Raw genomic sequence first — 13,193 nt, forward strand, 5'->3', positions numbered from 1 at the left:
AAATAATACCCTAAAGTGACAATCTAGTCAAATTTCCAAACTTGAAAAAAATTTAAAAATGAAACACTTTCATATGAGCCTGTAATTCGATCCATCAAGGCATCTTGCGGTTCTTTCTGTGGCATTTTAAGTGCTGTATTACCTCTGATGTAGTCCCTGTTGGGTAATAATGAAAAATACACCCTTGGAAGAAGGTTTGAAATTTTTCTAAATATTTCATACAGTAAATGCATAGTTTGAGACAGGTGACAAAGATCTATAGCTTATCAGAGAAATAAATGGACTTCAGTATTCTAATCACATGTATGGTTTGGCTTTCTATTTAATACATATAAATTGCACATAAATAATTTGTACTTTGTTTTAATGTGTAATTATTAGCCAATTACTTTTAAAGCATATTCAACTTTTCAATGAACCTTCACATACTATCGTTAATATTGAAGCTATTCTGACAGAAGAATTATAATTTATAGTCCTTCCCCAAACTTTGTAAAACCCAATTCCTCCCCAATGCGTGATTCTGTATATCCTTCCCCCTAAACCAGAAGTTCAGTAATCCTGGGAGTAAAGGCCAGAAATCAAGCAAAGGTGTTGTCCATAACAGTCTCAATATTCTAATCATTTATGTTTAGTATTTTTTCAATAGATTTTATTAAAACTTTATAAAAAATCAATCTTAATCTTGATTTTAAGATGAATGTGCATTTGAAATGCAACATTTATTTGAATTTTTCAGATATATAGCTCACTTTATTAATTTTTCTAATTGAGAGATAATGGCTAAGCATTTGGAAAACATATGCTTGTATACCTAGTACAAGAATATTGAGACTAGAAAGAGAGAGTGACAAAAAAAGAAAAGAAAAATGAAAATTTTCTGACATAAAAAGTATAATTATTAGTTATGGATCTCAAGGAAACAAATAATGTTTCAAATTAGAGACTAAAACTGTGAAAATTACTTTTATGTTATTTAATACTTATACTTTGTGAAACTGACTTAATTAATTGGACTTTTAATTGTCATATTTTAATATCTTAGATGATTTTTATGGTATTTGGGGAAATGTCATTTTATTCCATAGTCTTAACTTTGAAAGATTTTTAATTTGATTTTTACATAAACAAAACAGGATTCTATCTTAAAGGGTTTAAGGATATGCATTTCTTTAATATATAGTTGTATTTATACATCTGAACACATTTGGGTATATAGAGATATATGTTTAGGCACATATAAACATATTGATTTTTAATATCATTGTTATATAACATAAATTGTATAAAAGCAACCCTTTGAATAGTTATTCTATTGAATAGTTAATCTATTCAGAGAAATTTTAAGTTTAGATTCAAATTTCTCTATGTCTACATTCATCTGTCTATCAGTCTATCTATCTATCTATCTAATTAAATTAAATTAAAGTCTCATCTATGTAATTCATACAAAGCTGTAATTACTCTCCAAATTAAAATAAAGCACTGCATTTTTCCATTGTTATCTAAATGTTACTTTAGTATATTGCCTATTAATAAGCAGATTGACAATTTTCAGCAAATTGTTTTGTAGAAATTACACGTATGATTTTTGATATTTGTATAATCTGATTGTACTTGTTGAATTCAGAGATATGTCTGGATTCTTAATCCATATCCTTACTTCAATCTTTATTTAATTATGTAAATATACACATATAAAATTCTGAAAATTAGTAGTGAATATCCAAATTTGTTTATTAAACCAGTATACTGGACAAGTGGGAGATAATACCAAAGAGAGAAAATAAATAATTAAAATGTATCAGTAATTAACTAGTCTCTTATAAATTGAATTCATCTTACTCAATGAAAAACCTCAATTTTATATTTCTAGAAAACAACTTCTACTTTAATAAAAGGCATTTCATTTAACCAGGAAAAGAGCAATTATCCAATGTGTAGTAAAGAATTAATTTAAAAAATTTGAGTTTCTTTAATAATATATGCTGTAGGATATTAAAAGAAATGGCTAAAGTGATATTAACCCAGTGTAATAAGGAAATAACATGCATTTATTTGTATTTTTTTGCAAAAAAAATCACTAATAATTTTCTGCAAATTTCCTAAGTATTTTCTGCAGGAATAGTTATGGTTTGGGATATTATTAGACAAAGTTTTTTTTTTTTTTTTTTTTTTTTTTACAAACATTGGAAAATAAACAGTAACAGTATTTGAGCAAACTTGATTTTCAGATTGTAAATTTGGAAAGACAATGAAATTGACATATCCATTTCACTGTTGTTCGAATTAACTTTGTATTACTTTATTTACAAAAAAATTCCCAAATAATTGCTCACAATATAACTAAATTACATCTAGTTGTTTCTCTTGAACTGAAGATATAATTATGCATTTGATTTTTTTGTCAATCACATAATCACAATATATTAACATTGCACTTCTACCAATTACTATAAACATGTATGCCACATAAATAGGACATATAGATTATTTTTACAAGATATTTAATAATTAAAGCAACACATTATGTGAGACATAATTTCGTGATTGTTGTATGTAGTCATTGAGTAGAAGTAGTTTAATATATGATTGACAATTAATGACTTTGAAATAACATTTCTGCAGGGATACTAATTTTTATTATTTATCTTCCATTATAGAATAGCTTTTAAAATCACTTGGTATTTTCAGTGTTGCAAATTTTGTAAATAGTTTCAACAAATGAAACAAAACAGTAGAAAGCAAAAAGTTAAATATTGATGTCCAAATTAAAACAAGGACTACTCCATAACAAGTGGTAATGGATTTCAGGATTTTTTGTTTGTTTTAAATTAAACCCCCAAATTAATTGAAATTTATTAGAACAAATATAATCTAGATCTAGAAAAGAGGTTAGCTAAAACAAGAAACTCAGATTAGTAAATATGATACCTGCAATTGTCTTTTTCATAGTTTTGTCTTCCTGGATAAATTTCCTTAATGGCAAACTCTTATCTCTATTTCTTATGGATGTCCTATAGTAAAAAACAAACAAAATGCATGCTTCTTGAATGAATGAGAAATTAGATTGTAATTAAACAAAACAAAACTACTTTGGCATAATTCTATGCAGGTAAAGTATAATTCTTTTTGGAAAATATCTGAAAATATTATGTTTCTTATAAAGGCAAAGATATGTTCTCAATTTTCATTGTCTCTTAGTGGTAGATATTATATTATTTATTTTACTCTTATTACTAAAGCTTTGTTAGTCAGGGAGCAAGAAGCATTCTGCTATTGTATCTTTATAGATTAAATGACATTCTGAACATTTATTCATGCAAGCAACCAGTCTAGATAATTCAAATGAGGGAGAAAAGAATGTATTTCCCTTGAGGACTTTTGGTATGGAAGCTATGTAGATTATTATTATAATGCTCAATTTTATTCTTAAACTTAAATGTTTAAATAGTAATTTTTTTTAACTTCTCACCAAATTTTCCTGAAGTATTTTGCTTCAAAAGTGTAACTAAAATGTACTCATGTTAAGCAAACTGTTCTTTCTAGGCAAGATGAAGTAAAAACATTGTTCTCTTTTAAGGTTATGCCTTGTAACAAGGACCTACCTTCTTTCCCATGTTATTGTCAAGGAATGCATGAGAAAATGTTTGTCAAAATCCTATTTGTTCCCATTGTTAACCTTAAATGTTTTTAGTGATTTTGACAGGACACAATTCATGTCATGTTTTCCAAAGAAGTCATTTTAGTCATTATACATAATTTTTTGTTTAATTAAATATCTGAATATTTTCACATATGGTCTTCTATTTTGAATATACACAGGTGCACACTGGAAAACAATGGAATTTTTCCTTTATTGCATTTCGCAAAGTACAGATAGGAAGTCTTTGAATATGTATAACATTTTCAGTATATTATATGGTTTTCTGAAGGGTTACAGCAATAGTTTTTATAACTCCTTTGGTAACTTAGTCACTTTTAATATATGAGGCATCTGAGTGGTACAATAGATAAAAACACTGAACTTTGAATCAAGAAGACTTGTGTTCAAATCCTGCCATAGACTTACACTAGACCAATCACTTAATCTGTTTTTCAAGCTCAGTTTCCTCAGTAACACCTGTGTCACAGGGTCATTGTGAAGAGTCAACAATTCCAAAGCACTATATCAAATTTAGTTGTTATTAATTATTATTACTATTATTAATCATTAGCATCTCCAACTAAGTCTCACAATATTTTCTACATGGGCTTAAATAATAGATATAGTATAACAGGCTGTTTTTTCTTGCATATCCATTTTATCACTTTTTTTGTGTGTGTTCAGTCACTTTTCAGTGGTGTGTGACTGTTGCCCTGTTTGAGAATTTCTTAGCAAAGATATCAAAGTGATTTGCCATTTCCTTCTCCAGCTCATTTTACAGATGAAGAAACTGAGGCAAACAGAATGAAGTGATTTGCCCAGGATCACATAGCTTGTGACTGAGGTCAGATTTGATTCCAATTCCAGTTCTATCCACTATACCATCTACCTGCTCACACTGTTGTTTTTCAGTCATTCCTGTCCAAATCTTTGTGACTTCATTTGGAGTTTTCTTGACAAATGGTTTGCTATTTTCTTCTCTAGTTCTTTTTGCAGAAGAGAAACTGAGGCAAATAGGATTAAGTTACTTACCAGGGTCACACAGCTGCTAAGTGGCTGAGGCCAGATTTGAACTCAGGAAGATGTATATTCCTGACTACAGGTTAGACATTCTATCCACTGTACCAATTCGCTTCCTTCTTACCACCTTATTTGGTAGTAGTATTTGAAAATCATGGAAGACTTAAGTAGGCAGCTTGTTACAGTATATATATATATATATATATATATATATATATATATATATATATATATATATATATTATGGAGTCAGTGGACCTGTACTGGAGTGCCACTTCTGTGACCTTTTATTAGTCACACCTTCTCTGGTCTTAGATTCCTCATCTATAAAATGAGGGTTTTAGACTAGAGGACCTCTAAAGTCCTTTTAAGTCTAATGTTATGACCCTTTGATGCTGAGACTTCAGCAAAGTTTAGAGCTATCGAATTATAGAATAGTAGAGCTGGATGAGACCTTAGAGATTATCTCATCAGAGAGGTGAAATAGCTGGTCCAAGACCTCACAGATAGTTAGTGACAGAGCTGGGACTATATAATCTGTCAAATGAGGGGTTTGGATGAGATTATTCCTAGGTCCTTTCCAGTTCTAACAGTTTATAACTGTGGCTATTCACTATACAGTACTCTTTTCTTTCCACTTGGACTAAATGGAACAAACTGAAGTATTTGGATCATTTTTCCTAAATCATACTTGTAATAAACAAACAAACTGGGTTTTGGGGGCTGAATGTTTTGAGTAATTGTGGTTGAAAATGCATAGCCTAAGGAGACTTGAGAATCTTGGCTTTGTGATTTTTAAAATGATTTTGAAATGATTTTCTTTATTTTGCCTGTTATCCAGTTTTTCTCTTTTCTCTTAGTATGGTTATGGGCAAATATACCTCTTTAACAAATGTGTGAGTTTAAAATTGTTCTGAAAAGAATAAGGTGAGAAGAATTATAATCAGCAGATTACTAATGAGACTCTTCAAGGTATTAGATTGAGGTTCTTTTGTCAGTTAAGGGCTTTTCCAAGGAATCTTATTAAATCTTTGAAACCATAGTAGGAAAGAAGAAAACAAAAACAAGGATTTATTAAACACTCTTAAAGTACTTTAGAAATGTTATCTCAATTTAGTACACTGAAAATAAAAATAAGCAAAAATAAAATATATTTTGTTTTTTCAAAATTAATACTTGCCACCACCTTAGAGTAAAAGATGCACTTTTCCTTAATTTTCATTATCAATTATCAAGTGTATACGATTCTTATTTCTTTCACTTAAAATAATAGTATAGAACTATTTCTATTTTCCATGATGGTAGCTAACTAGACAGATGACAGTAGAGAATAAAGTACTTCAAAATTTTCATACAGAAATTCTAAGACTTAGCTTGCCTTCCAGAGTGGTTATTATAACACTTAATGCCCCTTTTGTCTCCTTAAAATCAACTTCATAGACGTGTGGAAAATATGCAAACAATTAACAAGTATTTTAAAGTAAATACTATGTGCCAAATACTAAGATAGGTTTCTGGAGAAAAAAAGATAAAAATGAATTAGTCACTGATGAAAATGAAGGATCCTCATTTATTAGAGGAAACTACATGGACTCTTTAAGCATTGTGGTACAGTAGAAGACCATAGGATTCAATGTGATAGGACCTGTAACCATTGAGAGCTTAGACAAATGAATGAAATGCCTCAAAGGACTTTTCCGGATCTAAACACAGTTTCCTTTGAGGACAGAGACGGAGACATACACAAAGAGAAACACAAGGACACACAGAGAGAGACAGAGAATAAATCTTATTTAAGTCCTGCCTTTTACTATTTTTATAGACTCTGTAGTGAAGTATGTTGCCATTTTTAATAAAACTAAAAGTTAAGTTCTAAATTCATTTATCAGCTCTGTGAGGACAGGAACTTTTTATTTCTATTGCATTCCTCATTCTCCAGTCCCTATCTCTAAGTACTCAGTCTGAGCGCAATTAATAAATTCCTTCTGATCACTGACTTAAAAATGAAATGACAAAGAAAGATTTTTGAATGAATGAATATACAAACCATGCACTGTTGAAGTTGTTTTCAAATTCAAGTGACTTACTTATCACTTGATTGTCTATTTACTTTACAAGAAGGCCATCTTTTCAATTCAAGATTGAATTATAGTATAAAATCTCAGAACTGTTAGGGACCATAAAGTTGATCTTATTTAAGTTAGTCCTGTAGGATATATACTCTCTGTATTCTGCCACCAACTCTGACAATAGAAAGGTAGAACAGTCACACACAATTTGGAGAAGCTTTTTTGGACTTTGCTGTTAAAGTTTTCTAGTCATACAGAAATCCAGAATCTAAAATATATAGGCATTTAGGCATATTTAGAAGAATATTAAATTATATTGTGCCTCTATCACTTTCTTAAAAGATCATAATAGATGTCCCCAACCTTTTTGACAAATGAACTAGAATTCTAAATTTATTTTTGGAGAGTATGTTTTAATAAAACTATGATCTAAAAGAAGATAGATTTAAAAAAAACAAAAGCATATGGCTAAGGAGCAGTAATTAGAGATTGCCAAGAAAAAGGATATTTCCTGTTTCTAATCCCATTTCAATGATACAGTGATTTATTTGGAAAGGGCCAGATAAAAGGTTTAGAAAAATGTGGTTTTAAAAAAAAGTCCTGAAAATCCTTAGATGAATGTCCAGGTGAATATCACCTCTTCTTTTCACCTCAGAGGATGGCCTACTTCTGGCTTATCTCTGAGAGTGTGTGCCCTGTCTAGGGTGTCTCATTTGATCTGGAGATGCCACAGTATGCTTGGCCCACATTCCTGTCATCACCAATGCAGAGAGTTTGGAGTTCAGTGTATCTTTTTTAGAACTGCATACACTCTCTCCATTTCCCTGTTCTTTTTCCTATCTTATTATTTAAAAAACATGTTTTCCACCTCTGTCCCTTGATTTTACAAATTTTGAAGGCTAAAATTAAGGCAGGCACTGAATATCCCTTTAAACAATTTTAATAAACTGCATTTAAAATAATTTTTCAAATGGAAATTTCCCTTTTCCTATCTAATTTAATTTTTAATTAGATACATCTCCATGGACTATCAAGGTTTCTTTTGAATAAAAAAGTTATTTTATATATCTACTTATTTTCCCATTATAAACTAACTGTATTATCTGGGCAAGTTTCTTTTGAACAGAGAAATGAAGCAACTTTATCATGTTTTGGGTACATTTCTGAAAGGCCATTTGTCAGATTTGGTATGAGAAAAACTGGAATTTACTCTAAGTGCTATCATTATTAACAAGCTATTTGACCTTAAATCACAAACTTTTTAGACCTCAGTTTCCTCCACTGTGAAGTGAGAAAGCTGATATAGTTAAAAGACCATTCATATACCTTCCAGCTCTCACATCCATTATCTCTGTTGTCTTACCACTGAGCAGGATTCAGAAGTGACTCATAAGCTTTTTTTTTTCTCTCTTGCATTAAGGTATTTTGCTTTTTAAGATGGACTCCAAAGAATAAGACAAAAATCTTGTACTTGAATGCAAGTATATACAGGAAAAAGAAACCACAGAGTAGTATATAATTGGCTACAGGATTTTGTCAGAAATGTATATGAATGCTATTTGTCCTTCAATGCCTTTGACAAGGAAAGGGGGAGGGGAGGAAATCCTACTGCCTTCTCTGCATGCTATTGCCGTGAAGCACTCTGAAAAGACTGAAGTTTCCATTTCCAGTGAGGCATAATGCCCTGTCTTCTATATAACTGAAAGATCCAGTGATAAACACTCTGAAGATACAGGAATGGAAAATTACAGAATAAGTGGCAGCTAATGATAATCACAGGGAGGAGATCTTGACAGATTGTCTGGAGTGAGTGAGTGTGTAAGAATGCCAGCATAAACAAATGGCTGCTTAAGAATTTTTTTTTTGGCTATTAAGTTAGTTCCTTTTAAAAAATGGCAGATTTGTATTTTAAAATGTGTATTCAATTAAGAAATGAAGTTGTGAGATTTTTCTCCTTTTGTTAGGGTTAATGATATATCTAATTATGCCTAATGTCTTTCTGCATAAATAAAATCTTTACATAAAGTAAAAGATGTGTGACTTGACAAATGTTAGCATTTTCCTTAAATTATTTTACATTTATACTAGGTACTTTTATCCTATAAGTTTAACATTACACAGATTATTGAATTTCCCATCTCTTCCCCTGACCATTATCTTTCTGGCCACTATTAAAACCTCTATATTGTGTTAATATTTTCAATTTATTCAAAATGATTCAAATCTCATGATAGCGATTATTGAAATAGCCTCTGTTTGGGCTTCTTCCCTCAGGCCTCTCCCCATCTTGATCTGTTCTCCATAAAGTAGCCAACAGTGATTTTCCTTAAAAAATGCAGATGTAAAAAAAAAAAAAATCCAGATCTGACCGTATCATCTACTCCCTCACCCTGCATCTTGCCCTTTCCCACTCCACCAACACATATTCTTAATAAACTTCAGTAGTTCTTTCTTGCTTGTAGAAGAAAATATAAACCATTGGGCATTTAAAGTTTTTCATACTCTGGCCCTTTTTATTTTTGTAGTTGTCTTCCATAATATATCCCTCCATGGATTCCACAATCCCACAATGCTGCTTTTCCACATACATCTTTTCCCATTTCTTATCTCTTTACCTTTGCCTTGACAGGATCTGGAATGTATTTTTTCCCTTACCTAAGATTCACCTTGATCCATGGTTTCCTTTAAGACTCATCTCGGGAGTTATCTTCTCCATGAAACCTTTCCTGATCTCCCATGCTATTAGTATACTTCCTTCCCCAACTAGCTTACATTAATGTTATACATATATGTATAAGCCATCTCCCTGATTTGATTGTAAGCTTCTTGAAGGCAGGAACTATTTCCCTGTAGGGTTTAAATCCCACCTACTAAGTCTAGTGTCTATATAGTAGGTATTTAAGAAATACTTACTGATTTACATATATAGTCCTTGCTTTTGCATTTTTCTTTCCTTGAAATATGTATTTATTTTTGCAAGCTCTTAATTAATATGAAAACCATATTATAGCTGATATTTTTGGTGTCATCTGTACTCTCTTCCCTTAAAGCTATTGGTATGCTGTGGTTTTGTGTATCCTCCCTTTTTAGCATCTCTAGAGTAATTGTTACCAAGAGAAGACTTTTAGGGAAACATTGTTGATGGTAATGATAACCTAATTTGTTGCATTCATTTTTGTAGAGAACAGAAGTGATCAGAGTTTAGAAAGCCAACAAATGAATTGAATAAATGAGATGTTGCCAGAGTTTGTTTTAAAAATAAACAATATTGATTTTGGAGATTGTGTTTACTAAGCTAATGTTACTTTTATTTTGTGAAAATAATGCTTTTGTATATTCCAGTTTAAAAACATGTACTTATTATATAAATACATATATACATGCATAAATGTGTACACTTTTTTTGTTCTTCCTCAGTTGTGAACAACTCTTGGTAACCCCAATTTGTGGGTTTTCTAGACAAAGAAACTGAAGGTGTTTGTCATTTCTTTCTCCAATTCATTTTATAGATGTGATACTAAGGCAAACAGGACTAAGTGACTTGCCCAGGTTCACACAGCTAGTACATGTTGTGGACTAGATTTGAATTCAGAAAGATGAGTCTTCTTACTTTAGCTCTAGCAATAATGCACATATATACACACCTGTATAGTTATAAATATTTTATTGTCTTTAGTATATCAAATTGTACCATGGCATGATGGGGACAGTTATAGCATTATAGGATCATGGATTTGGTGACATTTTCTAAAGTCATCCTATCCAACTTTTACATTTTACAAATAAGAAAAGTCTCAGTGTCATCTTGATTCAAATCTTGTCTTTAATATTTTGAGCTATGTGACCATGATCAAGTCACATGAGTCTCAATTTCCTTATCTGTGAAATAGGGATAATGATACCTGTACAATTTAGGAAGAATCTAGTGGAATCAAACATAGTAAGTCTTTTTAGCCTCAAAAGGTACTATGTAAATGCAAGTAATTATTATGAGGCATTTTCAAAATTAGTCATGCATTTGTGTTTTAAGACCTTGGAACAGGGGCTGCTAGTTGGTGCAGTAGATAGAGCACCAGTCCTGAAGTCAGGAGGACCTGAATTCAAATGTGACCTCAAATACTTAACACTTCCTAGCTGTGTGACCCTGGGGAAGTTATTTAACTCCAATTGCCTCAGGGGGAAAAAAAGATCTTGAAACATCTGCTCTTCTAAATTGAATTTAAAAGATCAATTATTAAAATTAAAAAGGCTACCCTAATACAGAAATTATCTTTTCCTTGAATATCTTTATTATTTGACCTCTCTTCTACATATTTATTGAATTTTCACTTGCATTTTTTAATGTTTTATTTTTTTTTGTTTACATTTTATCCTTCAAACTTAATTAGATTACAAATTCCTCGAGGACAGTCTCAGACCTTCCTATCTATCTATCTATCTATCTGTCTATCTGTCTATAAATAGACAGGTGAGTAGATAGATATAGGTATATATCCCTAGTGCCCATTACATTGCACTGGAAAATGACTTTAACTAAGAATATAATATATTGAAATATTTCATCTTGAGAAAGGAATTTTCAAATCATCGCCTGGCTAATTCTTATGTTTCAAGATTATTATATTCAAAATAATATCAACAGCAGAAAATGTCTATAACAATTTTAAGATTTGCAAGGAACTTTGCATACTTATTTCACTTGGGTATTTTACAGTTGAGGAAAGTGAGTCAGAAAAATCAGGCAACTTATTCATGGGTCACACAGTTATTAAATGTCCAGCCTGTGGTTTGACCTTTGTTTTTCAGATTCCCAAGTTCAGGTCTTTCTCCGTCCCTCCATAAAGTCACTTATGATCAAAATAAATTTAGACTTACCTCTATTTTAGATTGTATTTTACATCCTGCTGTCCAGAAATGAACATTGATACCTATTATTTTATCCTGAGATGTTTTCATTCTTTAACTTTAGCTGGCAGTTAACCTTCTCCAAAGCTGAATTTTTGAAAGTTGAAATATTGTCTGCATAAATATACTGCAAATATGTGTGAGAAGTCTGCACTCAGTACCTGAACTTAATTGACATGCTGAGAAAATATATGAAACATATAGTCACCGGATTCAGAAAATGAAAATTAATGTATGAATTATTTAGCTAACACTGCACTTTGCCCCAGAATCTGGTGTTTATTATTGTGAGTTTTAGCAGGAAACAGAAGCAGTATCAATTGGGAAAATATTTCTTTACTGAACTGAGAACAGTATGGCTTTCTAGTTTCTAAGTGGAGAAACCTGGCTCTTTGGTTTCTTTGTTCCTACTTAGGCTACTCCCAAGCTATTTTAGCTCAACATTTTACATACTAATGGAGTCTAGGGAAGTGCAGTTGGCAGCTGTTCATGGGATAATAATGAAACACACTGTTTAGGACTGCATACTGCTGCTGTAAAATAAGGGAAGTATTTTATAGAGATCAGGGTGAATTGAGCTATATCCACTTTAAGCATTGTATGTGTGTGAACTGAGAGTGAGGAAGCTGTATTTTCATATGAGAATAACTAGCAATCCCTTTCTCCTCGCAGGTAAAGAAAACGTGCACAGAAACAGATGTTTCAGAGCCTCAGAATTCCAGGTACAGTCCATAGAGGCAAATGTTGAACTGAGGAACTGTGGGGGAAACTAAAAACCCAAAAAAATTTGTGTGCAGATATAAATCTATCAGGTGACCCATTATCAGATTTTTTTAAGTTTTATAAATAGGAACTTTTTAGCATAATAGAAAGAATATAATTCAAATAGTAATGAAGGGAACTCAACATTAGACAGGGAAATTTTCAGACCAATAGTAAAAATTTGTCACTGGTACTACTTGAAAGGAAATTATCATAGTATTGTATATGCAAATAAGAAAAGCGGATATTAGTAGTACTCAACCTTTTCCTGTAAAGATCCTATATATTTTACCTCATTAATTACTAAGAGTTTTAATAACTTTTAAAATATATTTTGAAAGATTGAGTTAAAATTACCTTTAAAAAGTTTTCATTATTTTGCAAACTTTAAAAAAATCAAATTTTACAATCACTGATTTTCTTCAAATATTATTAAATTCCAAAAGAACTAATAAATTTGTAAATTAAGAAATTTAGAATGAGTATGGATAATTTGGGATGTGGGGTCTATGAGCATGTGGGTTCTATGAAATAGCAATTATGGAACCAAGAGTGAACTAGAGATTAAATAACTTTCTCCATATTCTTATTTTTTAAATAAATGGACCATATGCACTAAGAGATGATCTATTAGGATAAATATATGTATATATATATGTAAATATATATGTATATATAGCACATAAATATACAACACATATAATAGTATATCATAACATATTACATTGCATTGTATTATAATACTTCTGTAAGTACAATGTCACATCTATGTGAGGGGAGATATGCTTTCA

At 30.9% G+C, this 13,193-nt stretch overlaps 1 protein-coding gene across 15 annotated transcripts in view; it reads left to right on the plus strand.

Moving 5' to 3' along the window:
- The window catches only part of EYA4 (EYA transcriptional coactivator and phosphatase 4), a 356,489-nt gene that overhangs the window by 203,037 nt on the left and 140,259 nt on the right, over positions 1-13,193 (plus strand). For 14 of the 15 annotated variants that reach the window (XM_051997772.1, XM_051997785.1, XM_051997776.1 and 11 more), the window contains one exon: positions 12,313-12,362. The exons of the other annotated variant lie outside the window; for it this stretch is intronic. In XM_051997772.1, coding sequence (XP_051853732.1) covers positions 12,313-12,362 — 50 coding nt within the window. The remainder of the gene's footprint in view (positions 1-12,312; positions 12,363-13,193) is intronic. 15 annotated transcript variants of the gene reach the window in all.

Source organism: Antechinus flavipes, chromosome 4, assembly GCF_016432865.1.
Source record: "Antechinus flavipes isolate AdamAnt ecotype Samford, QLD, Australia chromosome 4, AdamAnt_v2, whole genome shotgun sequence".
NCBI lineage: Eukaryota > Metazoa > Chordata > Mammalia > Dasyuromorphia > Dasyuridae > Antechinus > Antechinus flavipes.